We start from the raw sequence: 18,310 nt of genomic DNA on the forward strand, positions 1-18,310 counted from the left end.
AGAAATTTAAATATGGGTACGGAGTATGTGGGAATGCTTAATAGCCTAAACGGAAGATTGTGCTGGTTACTTGCTACAGGCACTCAGGTCTCTCCCCTCTCACTTCACGCGTGCGCACACACACACACACACACACACACACACACTCAGGTCTCTCCCCTCTCACTTCACGCGTGCGCGCGCGCACACACACACACACACACACACACCCATCCTCCTATATTCTGTGGTTCTTCTGGGTTGGGATATTCAAACTACATTTCCCAGACTTCTTTGCCAGCTGGATTCCTGTTGGGTTTGGTCAATAGAAGGAACTGCTGGAAGATCTGAAGGTAGCACAGGGTACTGTCATAGTTGTTGGCATTTGCTGTAGTGGTAGCAAGTGGCAACTCCAATAGACCAGAGACAGTACCTATCAGCAGCTTTAGCTCTGGTCCAGGCAGCACCATGTGAGCAGATCTGGGACCAAATACAACAGTTTTTAAAGTGCAGCAGCAGGTACGCACTCTTGGCAATTTGAACTCTGAGGATATCACCCTCCTCTCTTTTTCTTTTTTCTCATCCAGTCCCATTCCTTCTCTGTTTTGCTCTTCCAGCCTTCTAACCAATCCCTGCTTTAAATTCACTGTTAGAAATACCTAAGCTGGTTTCTGATTTCTTAACTGGGCTTCAACTCATTAACCATTCCTTTAATTCTTATATTTTTCAGTTCTAGAATTTCTATTTGTTTTGCTTTTTGTTTTGTTGTTTTTCAAATACAAATATACCATGTCGCCTTTTACAGTTTCTAATACCAGTTCCAAGTTTGGCTTTTGTCTACTAGAACATACTAAGCATAACTGTTCCATGATCTATGTCTAATAATTCCAGCATGTAGAGTCCCTGTGGGTCTATTACTATTGTCTATTGTTTCGGTTGTTTCTCCCTGATAGTATCTTGTCTCTTCACGAGTCCAGTTATCTCTGATTATTTGCTGCATATTGAATTTTAAAATTGCTCATAGATAAAATTTGACACCTAGGATAATGTTATCTTCCTCCAAAGATTTGGAGGATATGGGGGCATTAGAATCATGAACTACTTTAATCCAAATTCAAAGTTTAAGACTTTCTGGACCTAACAGAATCCTCAAAGTTTAGCTATAGTACTACGACAATTAGTTTATTCACACTTCAGTCTTACTCTTACAGTGTAGTCCTTCAGGGGTCCCAGCTCTTGGCCTCACCTCTTCTGTCTTCTGGAAGTCCTAATTATCTTTCCGTAAGTACCTCAGGCTGAAAAGAAAGCATCCGAGTTTGAGGCAAAAATATCAATGGAAACAATTCTCCTCCTCTAAAGTTAAGAAAATACCAAAAAGGCTCTTAAAGACTTTTTGCATATAATTTAAATTTTTCTTTTATTCAGAGATGGTCAAATTAAATTTATATAAGTCTCTAACACTGTTAAGGTTAGTTTTGCATTCTGATGTGTATATTTGTGAAAGACTGAGATGTAAACATCCAAGAAAGTGATCATAACCAATACTTTTTAAACATAATTTTAGCAAATAGAAATTTAATTAATTTGGAGAAAGTCACTGTGAACATTCAATTTTGCCTGATTCAAGTTCTTCTCTAGGGGTAGAGGGTCAAATCTGAAGATGAAAGTTTGGAGGAGAACCACAAAGCATGGTGTAGAAAACACCTGACCAGAGAAGATTCAAGGTATAATAAAGGACTAGAAGTTCTGTTGTGATAAAATTCAGACCAGCCCCCTACTACTTCTAATGTTACAGCCTTGATGGCAATAACTTTTAATCTCCTTGCTTAGTAAATCAAATGAAGCAGTAATAATGACCAGCCCCAAATTTTCAAGCCTGTTTTCAGTTTAGCATACCGGTAGCCTAGCTTCTCCTTGCCATATGCTGTTCCCATAAAACAACCTAACTACATTTACCAGTTCTCGAAGAAAAAGATCATAAACACTCTGGAATGAGGTAAAATGAACCAAAAATCCCCTCTCATTTGAACCCATAAGACGATCAATAGGTAGGTATAACTTAATTATAAGGATGCCTGAAAGTGAGGCAATCAGATTGAACCACCATGGTCCCAAAGCAGCACCGTCAAGAAACACTACCCGCATACTGCAACATGTCCTCACATATGTCTCCCACCAGTTATGATGTTATAATGACATCACTGTACTCCATAGATTGCAGTGAGAGGGATTTGCATGGCCTTTCCTCCATCACTTGGCCCCTTCTTTTGGAAGCACAGTTGGCTTTATGAACACAAATACCCTTTCTCAAACATAAATGCCTCCTTACACGTTTGTTACAGATTGTAATACAAGCTTTCATTTTATGGCTTCTTCTCTCCTTGGGTCATAATAAGTGTATTTTAAGATCATCATACTTTAGCAGATTTCCTAAGAAATATAAAATAGTATCTCTATATCATTTTCTCCATCCACCAAGTCAAGTTCATTTTATGTGAAACATTCTCCCCTTGTAAAACCAGAAGGTAAGTTTTCCCAAAAATTATTTTAAGGGGCATCTGGGTGGCTCAGTTGGTTAAGCATTCAACTCTTGATTTTGGCTCAGGTCATGATCTTAGGGTCGTGAGATCAAGTCCCACGTTGGGCTCCATGCTAGGCATGTAGCCTGCTTAAGATTCTCTCTCTCCCTTTCCATCTGTGCCCCCGCCACAAAAAATAATAATTTTAATTTAAATTGACTCTTTAATCCTGCAACTAGCAAATCCCATGCTATCTAGGACCCCAAAGAAAGTGATCAAAAATCAAGTTCTATAGAACTTGTTTGGTTTGTATTTAAACAGTTTATGTACTTTCACAAAGAAATCAATGTTATATTTTTCTTAACATTCAAATTAAAACATTAGACATAATATGCTGAATGTGGGAAAATCGTGATCAAATGCTAAAAATGTAAACATGAAAAAAGTGAACATGAAAACAAACCTTTTAAAAAATTCATTTAATTACAAGAAAATTGGCCAGAACATTGCATAGTTCCAAACAAATCCTCTATATAATCACAAGGGCTCACTTATCATCATCATTTTATATTTATCTTTCAAATAATGTTCCATCTATTGAACCTAGCCTTTACTGGCAAAAATTAGAATACACGGCTGTTTTTCCCGTTTAATTGTCCATAAACAAAATGGGCTTTTGTTCCTGAAGTTAGAATGGTGTCTATCATTTTGATTCAGAGAAACTTTAAAATTGTTTCCTTACGAGGATTTCAATTAGCCATTCCCCAAATCCACTGTAAAACACAAAACAAAACAAAGCAAAACAAAACAAAACGCCGCTGCTGTCTTACTAAAAGATTCCTGTCTCCCATGTCATCTTAGCAGCCCGAGCACAAATTCAGAGAAAAGCTTCTCAAGTCCTGCAGTTTCAAATTCCTTTTGTAACTCATCCAACGATGAATACTCTTTGACTTCAAATGCCAGAAACCTGCGTTATACAAGAGAAACTCATGAATATGCCTAGATTTGTCAGAGTATAATTACCGATTCAGTTACTTTTCCATCTGCAATAGTACTAAATTATACCTTTTGTGTTCTCTCTGTACTTTTGTTTCAAACAGTACGCTAATCATTTTCTCTTTGCATTTCTTTCCACTTGAGTCCACATCTACTCTGGAGGTTTTCTGAAGAATCAGGTACTCCTAAATGATAAATCAGTACATTAAATACATATCTTACTCTGGATCTCCACGTCCTAGTTTTAAAGGAGCCATGTACCTGCAGGCTTATTTTACTGCCTAGAGTACTCTCTTTCTGAATCAAGCAGTAAGAGGACTACAGTGTCTTTCTACACTAGGCAGCAGAATGTGCTGGTAGAAGGAGGCCATCAAACTACACAGGTTTAAATCTGGACTGTGCAGCCTCCTTGATCTGATTCCAGGCTAAGCCCTCTCTACCTCAGGAGCCTACTCCATAAAATGGTACTTAGAACAGCACCTACCTTATGGGAAGCTGTGATGATTAAATGAGTGAATACATGCAAAGTGCTCAGAGGACAGCCTGGCACAATTAATAGTACCAGCTAGTGGCAGTATTATTACTACTTCTGTGTCTGCAAGAAGTTAATAGGTACACAGCACTTACAATTCCAAATTGGATGGCATCTATAAATATGTACCTGTAATTCTCAATCCTGATATATAGTCTTAAAAAATCTAACAGAAATATTTACATTAAATGGCATTGTAGGGAAAGCTCACAAAAAAGAAAAAACTCTTTAAATAAAAAGCATAATTTTTCTACATTAGCAAAGTTCTAGTCATATGAATAAATACTTGTTATTTAATTGATGGATCCAATCTGAGTAACAACATCTGCAAAACAGCCGCACTTAGCCTAACATTCCTGAGCTGGTTTAAAGAAAAATCTGAGCCTTTTAGGGAAATATGAACAAGGAAATTAATTCGTATTCATTTCATCAGCCAGGAGTTTACCCTAAATATCAAGTTTTATAGATATACTATAAATCACCTTGCAATATCTGGTTCTTTGGTCAAACCTCAAACCAAGATTTAGATTAAACTATAATTATTGGTGGCACCTCTATGCTATAACCCCAGCACTAATCTGGTTAACCAAATGCCAAATAAGTATTGCGATAAGCCCCCATCCGAAAAAAGCTAGGTAGTTATTCTACAAATCTTTCAGATTATAGGTTGTGCAAGCTAAATCTGTTTTGAATAAATTCAATTGTAAGTATTCTTGACCCAACCCATCTGAAAGCATAAACCTATTAAGTGATTTGTAGCGCTTTCAAGATTTAAAATATAATAAGCAGCTTTCCTCGTCTGGTCCCACATAAAACAGGCTAGATGAGTTGAGAATGCGAACTTGGAGAATCTGAAGAAGATGATGGTTTTGAAAGCAGCTGCTGCGACAAGTCAGGTGGAAAGCAAAAGTTAGGTAGGAGGTGACAAGCTGACAGCCTAACGATGCTACTTCCACGAACACTAAATCCTGGTTAGGAGGGACCAGCTCCTCTTTCCAAGTATTACAGAAGCCAAATTAAAGTGTCAGCATGTGTTTTTAACTGCCAAAAAGTTCAAACTTTTACACACTACCTACAGACACCTTGCTGTGCCTAAGGAATGAAATACAAATTGCACAAACTTTTAGTGCACGTTTATAAAGTCAAGGCTCAAAGCTAATTAGAGAAACAAACATTCGCACACCACAGAGATTTTTTTTTATGACATCACTTTCATTATGTGGAATAATTTTTAAGATATTATCTACTTATTCTTCAAGCTTTGCAAGTTTGTAGCTGTAATTAGAAGTTAGAGACATTCTTTAAAAAATGGAGATCCATTAACATCTTAACGACTAATCTGTCCCATCGTCACAAAACACACTTATAGACACACCATTTTAGCAGAAAATAGCCAAATTTATATTCAACATCACACTTTTTGGCACCTTGATATTGCTTCTGTCTCCTTGTAGTAAAATCAGTATTATTTTACCCATGAACATCAGTCTTCCTGTCAGCTTTAAATCGGAAGCCCACTTCTCAACAGTTTTGACATATTTGGTCTTTGCTCTCATGTGATCTAAACGCAAAAGAGTCAGCCACAGTCCATCATCCACAGTCATGCCCGTTGCAAAAGTACTGCCACTTCCAGTGTCTGGTTGGTTGAGGACGTGCCTGAGATTCTGCTGAATCCAGAGAACCAGCTCGTGAACCATAGGTTCCGACAAAAGGTTCTCTGCTTGCTGAAGTAACTTCTCTTTCACAGTCACGGACTGGGCCCGGGTCAGGTGCTCGGAGTGTACCGAGATACCAGGCAGGCACGAAGGGTAATTGACTGGCAAATGGAACACCAACTCTAACGGTACATCCGCACCCGTAAGTCCTTCGGCTTTTGTGAGAATTCTGAACACCGTCCCATCTGTCTCTGGAAAACATCCAAAAACAATGATTAGCTATACATAATTCGACTTGAATGGCACACTAAGAAGTTAAAATTTTTGTTTCCAATGTCGACTTAGGTTTCATGAGAAAACTGGAGTTATTTCACAAAGAGACACATAACTCCAGGAGAGCCATGATTTGCAGATCATCGGCTTCAACCACACACATATACTCCTGGATTCCTGCATCCCAGCACCCAGGGCTTCTGGGGCATTTACCCTTGCTATTGCCCCATTTTTTTTTTCAGGTTTATCAGAAGGGTAAAGCACGCAATTTTTTTTCTACCCTCACTTAGTTCTAATTCTGCAATAAACTCCCGTGAACATTCAGAGAAACAGTTGTATATCTATAAAATCAACGATTAATTGAAAAGTTACACAGTACATCCAAGGAAGGTCATTGTGTGGAAAATCCATGCCAAAGCAAACACCGCAATGCTGTGTGGCTGCAGGGCCCGAGAAACTGATGACTGTGCAGGAGACAGTAACTGCCTGGCCCTGCTCTTTTCTGACTTCAAATGTATTAGTATCAGTGTAACATGAAGGTAGCAGGATGAACTAAAATGGGGCGGACATCAATTCAGCCCTCTCTGGCTCCATGAGGGGTGGGGGGAGCACACACAGGCTAGGAGATGAAACACTGCTCCCTTTCAGATTTGCTCGACTTCACCCCTCTGATGTGTTCCACATCGCTTCACCCCACTTTTCAAAAAGTTGATAAAACGTCAGGCTGATTCATTCTGCAGGGGGCAGAAGCACACAGATCAGAAGAGCAGAGTAGAACAGAACTGGGTGCAGACGAATCTCTTTGAAGCTAACTTGCCTCTCTCTACCCCTACTTCTTTCTCCACACGCCCTTGTTCCAGCCTCCTTCACGAGAGAGGCAGCCAAACCTTTCTCATTTCCATACCTGGATTGCTGCTCAACAGCCTCAACAACTGGAACCCGACTGTGTCCCCCTCGAAAGAATCAGACAGAATATTAACATGGCTTTCGAGCCATCTGATTCCATTTATATAAAAGCTGTCGTTACAGGCATTGATTCACATAGGACCAAACACATCTGCTACAAAAGGGTTTCTGCTGTTGTTGTTTAATAGACTCTGGTATCAGCTGCAAAGCACTACTATTTTAAGACACCACCCAGAAACACAGACAGTAACCATTATAAAGATCATATTAAAATGATACAACTAAAATGTGTTTACATAAGTAAAACGGGTACTGCATAAAGAAAAAGTTTCCAAACCTAACTTAGTACGTTCCTCTACAATCCATCATACTTCTCAAAACCCTTCTTTCTTTCATCTAGTTCCTTATTTTTTTAATCTTATTATTAAATAGGGTCCATATAAGTCAGTTAGATTAGTACATTCCACTATGTGAAATGGGCACTATAAATACACCTACAGACGACGTATGACCGTTAGACTGAATAAACTCTCCAGAAATCCTTTAGGGAGCCCACCTTCTCCCTCAAGGGGAGGCATAACTTCTGAAGATCTTTATACATTCATCATTCAACAAACATCACCTCTCTAAAATCTGTCCTATGATTCCCATGGTACTTTGAACTTATTTTATGGTACTTTCATACCAGAATTATCATGTTTGAACCAAATGAACTATTTTCTTCACCACTGGAATATCTCAATTTCCTTTTGGACAACAACCAAGAAATGATTTTACAGGTTATAAGAAACTTTTAAATTTTAGTTAAACAGCTCTGAGCACTAGCTTGTACCCATGGGGCTCACAGGTGCAGAAGTCCTTGCTACCCGTGATAGGCTAAATAATGTGGATGTGTTAATCCCCAGAACATGGCAAAAGGGCCTTTGCAGATGTGATCGGGTTAAGGATCCTGAGATGGGCCCTATATGTAATCACAAGTGTCCTTATAAGAGTGAGGCAGAGGGAGACTGTACCACAAAAGGCAATGTAATCACTGAAGTCAGATGCCACGCTACCGGCTTGGAAGATAGGGAAGGACCATGAGCGAAGAGGCACAAGAAATGCAGCTCTAGAAGCTGGAAAAGGCAAAGAAGTGGATTCTCCCCCTAAAGCCCCCAGAGGGAACACAGCCCTGCTGACCACATGCTTTCAGCCTGGTGAAGCTGATTTTAGACTTCTGATCTCCAGGACTACAAGAGAAAAAATATGCATTATTTTAAGCCACCACACTTTTGGAAATTTGTTATAGTAGCCACAGGAAACTAATACAGTACCTGTGTCCACAAAGCAAGCTTTTCCGTTCAAGCAAGAATCCGTTCCTGATCAAAACCCTGAAACCCACAGTGTCCTCCAATCTCTGCCATACGTTAAGTACCCACCTGCTCCTCCCCAGTGCAGATAACCAACTGACAGAAACAGGCAGTCCAGCGAGAAAGTATGAAAATGCTATTGAGCTGGTCTTTCTACTCCTGACCAATTTTTATTTTTCTCTCTCAGTGATTTTCTGGTCCTAGTCAGCAAATAGTAAATAAGGGAGAGGGGCACCTGGTGGCCGAGTTGCTTGGGCGTTCAGCTCTCGATTTCAGCTCAGGTCATGATCTCAGGGTGGTGGGATTGAGCCCTGCGCTGGGCTCCATGCTGGGTGTGGAGCCTGCTTGGGATTCTCTCTCTCTCTCTCTCTCAAAAGAAAAAAAAAAGCAATGGGAAAAATCCTCACTTTTGCCTTAGAAAATTGTAAAATTCTTTTCATATGTTTAAAAGAAAAATTGCTTTGATTCTTTCAAGAATTGGGAAGGATTAACATTCTTCCTAGTTGGTCTTCTCAGAGACAGTGACTCCCTGCCCATTTCCCTCCCAACACACACACACACACACACACACACACACACACAGACACACACACACAATGGGGCTACAAACTAAAATAACACAAAATGATGTTATCCCTATTGGAAAATGAAAAGCCCAAAAATGACCCCACTCTGCTGATATTTAATGTGGTAATAAAATTATACATTCTTTTAAAAACTCATTTTCTCCCTAAAACTCTCAAAGTATGTGTACTACTCTTACACTTCACATCTGCTTTAGTTTGTACATGCAATTAAACTGGCTCTTTCTCATGTCAGAAGTTTTCATATAACCACATGTACTGTCACTCTGATTTTTTCAGTAAAAAAAAGAGACACAAAAAACAAAGTTGCCTCTATCTGCTTTAAGACTATTAACAGCTTAGAAAGAATGATTAACAGAAAAATAATTGTGCTCTAAATCTAATGCTAATCTTTGCCCCTCCCTGACCTCAACAAACTCGTTAACTCACAAATTCATCATTGTCAATAAACAACTATGCCCCAGAAACCTTATGCTTGCCCTAGAAAACTAGAATTTTCATAAGTTCCAAGACTCTTTTAATCTAAAGATCCTACCAAAAGATGTAGACCTCACCTCTGGTTGAAATTCACATATAAATTCCCTAGTTTTTCTTTCTTTTTTTTTTTTTTAAGTAAGTCACTCTGCCTAATAATAAGTGTATCAATTTCATAAATAAAACACTAACTGAAATAGGTTTCAGACCTTGTTCTTCCTTACAAGTAGATGAAAGAAACTGTACACCTAACCACACTCCAAACAACAGAAATTCAAACTAGAGAAACTGAACTGAACCCCAAATTCCAGAGCAGTGTTATTTTTAAGGATTTCCCTACTTCATAGTCACATAATAGGAACTTAGTAAATGCTGTCCAATAACAGAACACATTGGAAAATGTAAACAATTTAATAGAATGAGTTCTTCAAGATTCATTTAGAGCCCGTTAAGAAACCATATACAACTGACTTTCCTTTTACTTGCTTTTTTTTCTTCAATTTTTAGATATCCTCAGAGTAAGCCTTTGTTCAGAAAACCAAGAAGCACCCCCCAATCCCGTCTTGTACTACACTGAACAGGGCTTTCTTTCCTTTTCCTCCTGGGCAGCTCGCCACAAGTACGCATCCACTTGTGCTTGTTTTTATGCTATGGCTGGATTTTTATATGTGTTTAAAATGTGGTTACAGGGAAAAAAGCAAAAGGAAAACTAAAAATAAGTGAAGCTAAAAGTGGCAATCCCATCCTTTAGAAGTCAAGTTCAAGGCTGAATTGGTTTTACAGAGGTGAGCACAGTACTGACANNNNTCAGCAGGAAACAGAGCTGAGCAGATTTAGAGGGGTCAGTGGGTGACAGTCATGATTCATTTTGCAAGAGGGCCCAATCCAATCTGAACATGAGTATTAGCAGAAGACAAAAATTCATGCTGAAGCTACTGTGCAAACATTATATGATATTGAGTCCTATATACCTCCCATTTTACAACTTTTTGATCCACAAGGTAATTTCCAGAAATACAGCTCCACATATAATGAGCACTGACCACAGCAATATAATCTGTGACCCTCAACTACCTCATCAGGAAAATGAGGATTTGTAACAATATCAATTTCATCTATCTGATAGGTGTGCACACATACGCATGCCCACACACTCGCCTTCAGAATTACTCTGAACATAAACTGGGTGACACCCATCTCCTTTCTCTGCATGCTCATTATTGCTCTTTCACAACTGTTACCCTTGCTAAGAATTCTCTTCCTCATGCAGCAGCCCCATCTCTGTCAAGGGTCCATACACTCTGGTGCCTGGTGGTTAACCAGTCTGAGCATCTATTAACTTCTCTATGAAACAAAAAGCTAAGATTACCCCTCATCAAGTAAGATGCATTTGAATTATGAGGCACATGGAAGGCGACCCCAATTAAACCTGGCACCTGGCCTGACTGCACTGTACAGGGAGGCGTAGAATATTTCTGATTTGGTCTACCCACAGCCCTCCCTAGTAGACAGCAGTGTGGGGGTTTACTTCATTTGTATCTGTAAGAGATAGTTATACCTGATGCCTCTTACTATAAGCTTACTATAACCATTGTAAAGAGGCCAGGTGCTTAAGTCCCCTGAAATTCCCAGCACAAATTAGCCCAACTTAGCTGATTCCAATTAGTCAGCCTCTTTAATCTTATGGCCTCAATAGTTGACCCTTGGGTTGGGAGCCTAACCCTTCCTGGGCAACCAGAAGCGCAATCTCACCCACAGTATCCCACAATGTTCTCCTGATTCCAGCGGCAACAAGAAGGAGCATTATTTGCAGGGAGGCCAGAATGGAACTGATGGTGTTAAAAATGTTCTGGTATCAATCTTATATCCTCCAATCCAGGGTGACGGTGACGGTGACGGTGAGAACAACAGCCAGCAGTTCACTGTATGTTTACTGTGGTCTATTAAAGAAGGCCTTACCTTACTCTTAATTCCCAGCTGTGAACATCAAACATACCTATTTCAATCACTGAATTGTTCTATTCTCCAATGAACCTTTCAGCAACAAAATGTCCTAAGTTGTTACACTGAATTCTTTTATAATTCAATTACTTATTGATGCCAGAACGCTGAATTAAATTAATTAGGAGGCATGGCTTGAAAGTCATGCTCAATTTAACAGCAGATAAAGGGTCCACAGTGTTCTCGCTATTAAGAAACTGCTCTTTCTTTCTATGCTTACTTTTTTAGGTTTTCTCTGACCTGTCAGCAGCATCTTACGCTCTCATGACCCGGCTCACAACCACTCCACTCTTTAAGGTGTGATGGGAAATCATATGTTCATTTTCCCAGGATATTTCAACTGAGGCATTATGAAAGAATTTAGAAAAACTGATGATCTCTCAAATAGCCTGCCTTAGGCAGAAGTAATTATCAATAAAGAGAGACATGGAGACAGGGAGTAAGATGATGAAGAATCATGAATGCTATCCAATCAGAAGAGGCGTGACAAGAACACTAAAAATAAATTATTTCATATGGATTGTCAATGATAGTTTCTATAAGATACAAGACAGGCTAGGCACTGAAAAGGAAGCAGCTCCATTACCCAAACCGGTTCACAGTGCCTGGAACATGACAGTGGTCACATGACCACAGGGGCTGCAAGGAAGAAGAAATGAAAAGGCCCAGCTCTGGCTTCCTGTGTGAATTAGCAACCAAATGATACCATGAAACCCATCTTAGTCCTAGATGGTTTTCTCACAAGCCCAGAACATTTTTAGACTACTTTCTTAAAGGTCAACCAATTTACGGTCAAAAAGGCAATTTTAATAGTTGCTGAAATATAACAGAAGGCTAAATCCCATGCCAAAAAATTTACATAATAAATTTAAAAGCTAAGTGAAAATTGAAAATTATCTGCATCGCTGCACTTTTTCAAAATCCTCAGTTTTGGTTTTTACGTAATATAAGTCACAGACAGGGACAGAATAAGTTTTAACTATCATCAAAAAATCGCCAGAAGAACCTTTCTAGACTGTAAGCTCCCAGAGGACATGGGCGGTGTCTTTGAACCCTTGTCAGTGTTTACAGGAAATCAGTACACGTGAGCTGAACGATCAACCCCCCAAGAGCCTCTTATTGACAGCCACCTTTAAAGGGACTAGAAAAACCCAAAGAAGAGCAATCAACTAGGGAACATAACTGAGACACGGTTCGGATAGAGCACTGGGAGAATTCAAAGATTCATTCAACAAACATTTACTGACTACCATATGTCTGGTACTGTCCTAGGTGCATGGAGTTTTGTGATTACGTAACAGACAGGGTCCCCGCCCACCTGCATGGCACACTCAATGCCCACAGAGTTAAAACTGTGGTGAGTGCCCCGAAGGAATAATGCACAGCGCTTACAAAAGACAATATGCAATTTGGGGCAGCTGGGTTTAAACGGGGTGTCAGGACAGGCCTCTTTTCAAGGTGAGACCTGAGGTCAACACGGGCGGCCGGAGAAGCCGGGTGGAGCGGGTTCCGGGACCCGGGCTCTGCGGGCGCTCAGGGCCGGGCGCTCGGCCGGTGGCAGTGGGGCTGGGGTGGGGGCGGGCGCGGGCCGGAGGGACGCGGGAGGCAGGGGCCCGCCGGCGAGCCGCACCGGCCTGGGCGCTGCGGTCTCCGTCCCCTGCGGAGTGGCGAGCACGCCGCCACACTGCTCACGTTGGAAGGGGTCGCCTCACTCTCCCGCCTGCTCCCACACATCTCCGGTCCCAGTGCGTGTCTTTCCATCCTTCAACTAGCCGGGTCCCCGAGGGTGGGCCCCGGGGGAGGGAGCCCAGTCCCGGTGGTGGGAAGGAAGGACGCCCGGCCCCTCCCTCGCGGGGGTAGTCACCTGAGCGACTCAGCACTTCCCACTCGTCGGGCCCGCAGAAAATCGCGGCCAGGGCGGAGAGCTCCTCCCGCGCGGGCTCTGCCATGGCCACCCCGTTGCCGCAGCCGCACCTCCCCTTCCGCCGCCGCCGCCGCCGCCCCTACCGGCCCGGAGCGGCGCGGCCGGGCGGCCACTGGGGGGCGCTCCGAGTCTCCCCCGCGCCCCGCGCGGGTTGGGGACGGTGGCTTAGGAGTTCGCCCTGAAGCTCCAGCTTGCAGACTCCAGGCGCGAGGCTGTCTCTTTGGGGGGACTTTTCCCCGGAAGCCAAAGGCGACCGTGCAGCGCACCCATTGCTTTCTGACAGAGGGAGGAGGCCTCTCAGCAAAGCCCGAAATCCCCTAAGTTTAGCCCAGGCTTTGAACACTCACCATTCCCGCCCAGACTTGGCCCTGGGCTGCCGGGCAGAGAACAGACTGGGCGTACGGGACTTGAAGGTTCTAAGAAGACAAAAACAATCAGGAAAGTGCCCAGTGAGGAGGTGAGCCCTGGTCCAGCTCAGAATTGAACTAGGTGTTGGGGACCTTGCAGTTAGCAGGAGACACTCTGTCCCGATGAAGCTGTTAGTGACTCTTGCAGTGTGAGACACCCGGGAAAGGCCCAGGGCAGTCAAAGCCCAGGGACTGGCTTTGGGACTCTGGATTCCTGAGACCTCTCTCTCTTAACCTGGCAAAAGCAGAGGACCTACAGGTTCTGCCATTCTAAGGATGTTACTGGGGTGGCTCTGGACTTTGTGGGGCGCTCTGCGCCAGGGTGCTGGTAACAACGTCTTACCCTTCCCCATTTGTCTCCTGCCTTCACAGGGGACAGCCCAGACGCCTTGGCCTTGGCGGGGGAGCGAGGGGTCTGGGGGGTGGTCTATCAAGTGTGTAAACGTAGCAAACTCTAGCTTTTTTTTTTTTTTTTTTTAAGATTTTGTTTATTTGACAGAGAGAGAGAGAGAGAATACAAGCGGGGAAGTGAGAGAGGGAGAAGCAGGCTTCCCGCTGAGCAGGGAGCCCCATTTGGGGGCTCGATTCAAGGACCCTGGGATTATAACCTTAGCCGAAGGCAGACGCTTAACGACTGAGCCACCCAGGCGCCCCTCTAGCTTTTCAATATTATTCATTTTGTGGTGTTCGATGCATACAAAACAGTATGGCTTTTAGAGCTTAATAATGGAATGATCGTCCTTGAATCCAGCACTTCAGTTCAAGAATTTGAGCAATACCAATAGGGAAACCGAGTTATCAGTCCATTCTATTCCAGCTTTGATTTAGTGAGCAAGATTACAATGATCCTCTGCTATAGTTCTATCAGTCAGCATGTTTGGCTTGTCCTTTTGTTTTTCTAAGTAACAATTTAAAATTTTGCAGCCCCAAGAAGTAGCTGGTCTAGCTCACTGAGGTTCCACAATATTTTCTTTGTATCAAAAATTAGTTTGTAAGATAAATCAGAGAACTTAGATGGCTACTCAGTGACTCCTGTCATTGACCTACAGAAGACAAACAAAAGGGCCTGATTTTAAGATTCCGAATCCATGTTACCATCCTTGACATCATTCCCACTGTTGCTAAAAAGGGATTTTAAAAAGGAAAAGATGCTGGCTTCCAAAAACAGGAAATCTAACTAGATAGACTGCAGGAGAAATGCTTTTCTCAGGATGCCATGGGATTTCAGTGACCCCAAGTAATTAAGAGCACTGCTGTGCACATAATTGGAAAGACAAAGGTTTATTTAAACTCAGAATTATCTCTGATGTGCCAATTTGTTTAATAATAATTTTAAAAATTTCTTTGAGTTATTTCTAAAATAGCACTTCAGTAGATTCATAATTAGCTTCTAAGGAGTTTGGTGAACAAAAGAATAAATTTTTAATTTAAAATATCACTAAGTTATTTGGTTTTAATTTGAAGTCCAATATCAGTATTAAAAGACAATATTAGTTATCTGACTTATTTATTAAAGATAGTCTACAAAAAATCAAATAGTTCACATCTTATTTTTAATTTCCCAAATTCAACAGAAGTGATATGAGTAAAATAATATGAACTGCCAGACTCCGGTTGTCAGAAATATTAGGAGGCAATTGCAAAGCCTGCTGTCAGCTAGGGTTTCATGAAATTGATGTAAGAGTACATCAATCTATTTAAAATTTTCTTGTCAATAGGTTTCTTCTTTGCTCTTCCTTTCTCTGTTGATTTCTTAACCTGCTTTTCATCCTCCATTTAGCATGTTTAAATAAAAAAGAGGTCGATGTGAATGTCTTTTAAATTGACACTATCCTAAGGCCCTGAAATCCCATGAATAAGTTTCTACTCTCTGACATTTGGAAGTAATCATCACAGAGAAAACATAATGTCAGCTTGGTATTTCTCACACTATGAAAATATCAGCTACATGTCAAATATCTAAAGCCTACCTTAATGTAATAAATTTTCTTGTATTCACAGGCTACTGAAAGTTCTAAATATTTAAATGTGGAATGAATGTCTAGACATGTAGATGAATGTCTAGTTAGAGCATGTTCTCTTTCTCTGCCTCTCCCTCTCCCCTTCTCCTCCCTCAAACAGTGTATGATTTGCTAGAATATTATTTATACATGCAACTTTTCTAAACAGTTGTTTTCCCAAGACCATAAGGAGGAGAAGTTTTAAATCTCTCACCTTCAGTTAAAACCACTAGCTCAGGAAATAGTTATTTTAGCTTTTCTGAGAAAACACTTCTGCTCACTTTATCATGAGTAGTATGTAGACCTAAATACTCACACTGTTTCTGAAAATGTAAGTCAAACCCCACTTGGGCATAGAAGTGAGAACACACGATTTTAAGACTATTAGGAGAGGTTGGTTAAATGTTAGTCTCGTGTCAAAAAAGCTAACAATACTGAAGTAGAGGGACATGATAAGGAAAACGATCATGTTAAGACTACAAGAAAAGTAAAAATGCTCTTTAAGAACTGCTTAGAGTATTGTACACCTGAAACTAACACTGTATGTTAACTAACTGGAATTAAAAAAGAGAGAGAGAGAACTACTAAGAGTAAAGAACAAAAGAAGCATTAAATGCCAACTTGCTAAATGAACCTGGACTTCTATAACCCGTGCTACTGGTTCTCCTGAAGAGTTTCTGTATTTACTCGTTTCATAAAATGCTCGTGGGCACACATTGACTGTTGATTGGCCTGACCCTACAAACGGAGTGTTTTGAGATACAGAGGCAAAAGCAACAAGCCTTTGCCCTCAAACACTTTAGTCTTAGGTTAGACAAGTAAACATAATGAGCAACAATTACAAGTTCTTTCACCACACTTTCTTATTGGTGTGAAGGTCAAGGTAATAGGTGAAAGCAATGGGTGGAGTGACATGCACTTCCCACAACTTCCCAGAGGAGAAATATGTTTGTAATGTTTAGGAACATAGTCTGTTTCCAAAGGTACATAAAGAGCATTGTGTTTATCGGTCATAGTTCTTTTTGTTCTGTTACAGTGTGAAAAGTCACAAATTGATTTTTCACCAGGATAGCAAAATAAAAACAAAATCTATGAGAATTTGACAGTGACTCTGTAATCATACCATGTGGTGGCAAGATCTGCCTCCACCGTGTCCAAATAATCTGTACTCACTCCAAAAGATTGGTTACATTCTGCCTATGAGAAACATGCTTGATTCTTACGCATGAGTGATATCAAAACAGTTCCAGCTTGCTTTGTGGGAAAACATACACATGGCCCAGGTCCAATGACATAAAAGTTCAATGTCTTATCAATATTATAAAAACAAGTCTTCAGTATCAGTAGGGTTTTAGAGTTTGTATAATTAAAATAACATCCAATACTTAATTTTGGTTATTATTGTAACTGGATTCCTTTTATTAATTATACTTTCTCACAGTGTACTACTAGTATAGCTGGTTTTTATTAGGGGACCGGGGGAGGGTAGTTTGGGGACTATGTGACTTTTTAAAAATACTTCCTTTCAAACTCTAAAGGAACTATAAATGAGGAAACTCTGCTGTTTTGGCAAAAAAGATTCTCAGTGGTTGAAAATTGAAAGAGGTAGGTATATCAAAGAACCACATCTGTAACTGGTAAAATTAGACCTGGATTTCCTTTTTAAAAAAATGTGGGGTGCCCTATAGTCAAAAGATGATTTAGATACAGAAAGAGGGAGGGAAGAAGGGAATGAGGGAGAAAAAAAGGAATGGGGGAGGGCAAAGAGCAGGGAAATAGGAAGGTGAACACTTAAGAAGATAATATGAAAAGGATAAGTTTTATGAAGTGAAGAAAAACATGAGTTAAAAATTTGGCTTTATTTCTAGAAGAAAAATATTGCTTCATCTGCTTTTTAAGCAATAGAGAGACCTGAAGATTTATTCAATAATAATATGAGATCTGAGATTTGCTTTAAAATAATGTAGAAAGGGGCAAGAGGCTGGAATGTGGATGTGGCTGAGTTGACCATAGATTAAAAGCTGGTGCAGCAGAGCTGTGAGTGCAAAAGATTTAGTGTTTTATTCTGTCTACTTTTGTGTATTTTACATTCTCTATAATAAGTTACTTTTTAAAACGTATTCAATAGAGAATAGATCAAGATATTCGAGTTTTGCATAATGCTCAGTAAGGAGAAAAGAACAGAAACAAAGGGGGAAATAGGGAAAGGAAAAGAAGAAAAGAAGCAGGACTAAGTAGACAAAACAGAGTCGGTGAGAGGTATGAAGAGACAGAATATAACAGTTTCAAAAGTGGTATGTCCAACAAATGTATGGCTTAGGATTCATTCAGGTGAGAAAAGCACGAAACCTAAAACTTTAGCACCTTTAACAAGATACAGGGGTTTTGTCTTAGAGGTTCAAGTGGAGGGAGCCAGGCAGAGCTGGGGTGCTCTGCAACATAGGGACCTTTCCCTTCCGTGGCTCTGCTCTGTACAGCCTGGGTCCCTGCTGTCATGCCATGCTCCAGGGTGGTCCCTGGAGCTCCAACCACCAAGTCTACATCTGGTCAGGAGAATGGAGTCAGTCCAAGCCCATTGGCTGGAATTTAGTCCCATGACCACTCCCAGTTAAGGGGGTTGGGAAATGACATTTTTATTCTAGGAGGCCACATACCCAGCTAAAAGTGGAGGAAGAAATGAAATATTGTTATTATTCCTTTCTTATTATGGA

General features: G+C 40.8%; 1 protein-coding gene across 4 annotated transcripts; it reads right to left on the minus strand.

Annotated features, from left to right (window-relative positions):
- Positions 1-2,962: 2,962 nt before the first annotated feature.
- On the minus strand, positions 2,963-13,246 carry RWDD3 (RWD domain containing 3). Of its 4 annotated transcripts, none has more exons than XM_040627007.1 (4): positions 13,133-13,246; positions 5,454-5,932; positions 3,564-3,679; positions 2,963-3,465 (listed from the first exon to the last, which is right to left on the minus strand). In XM_040627007.1, the coding sequence occupies exons 1-4, from the start codon at positions 13,215-13,217 to the stop codon at positions 3,351-3,353; spliced, it is 795 nt and encodes a 264-aa protein (XP_040482941.1). In that variant the 5' UTR covers positions 13,218-13,246; the 3' UTR covers positions 2,963-3,350. The 4 variants fall into 4 exon arrangements, with proteins under 4 accessions (XP_040482941.1, XP_040482943.1, XP_040482944.1 ...); XM_040627009.1 differs by having other exon boundaries at positions 5,501-5,932; positions 13,133-13,238; XM_040627010.1 differs by lacking the exon at positions 3,564-3,679 and having other exon boundaries at positions 13,133-13,238.
- Between the last annotated feature and the right edge of the window lie 5,064 nt (positions 13,247-18,310).

The sequence above is a fragment of the Ursus maritimus genome, unplaced genomic scaffold (assembly GCF_017311325.1).
Source record: "Ursus maritimus isolate PB19 unplaced genomic scaffold, ASM1731132v1 scaffold_12, whole genome shotgun sequence".
Classification (NCBI taxonomy): domain Eukaryota; kingdom Metazoa; phylum Chordata; class Mammalia; order Carnivora; family Ursidae; genus Ursus; species Ursus maritimus.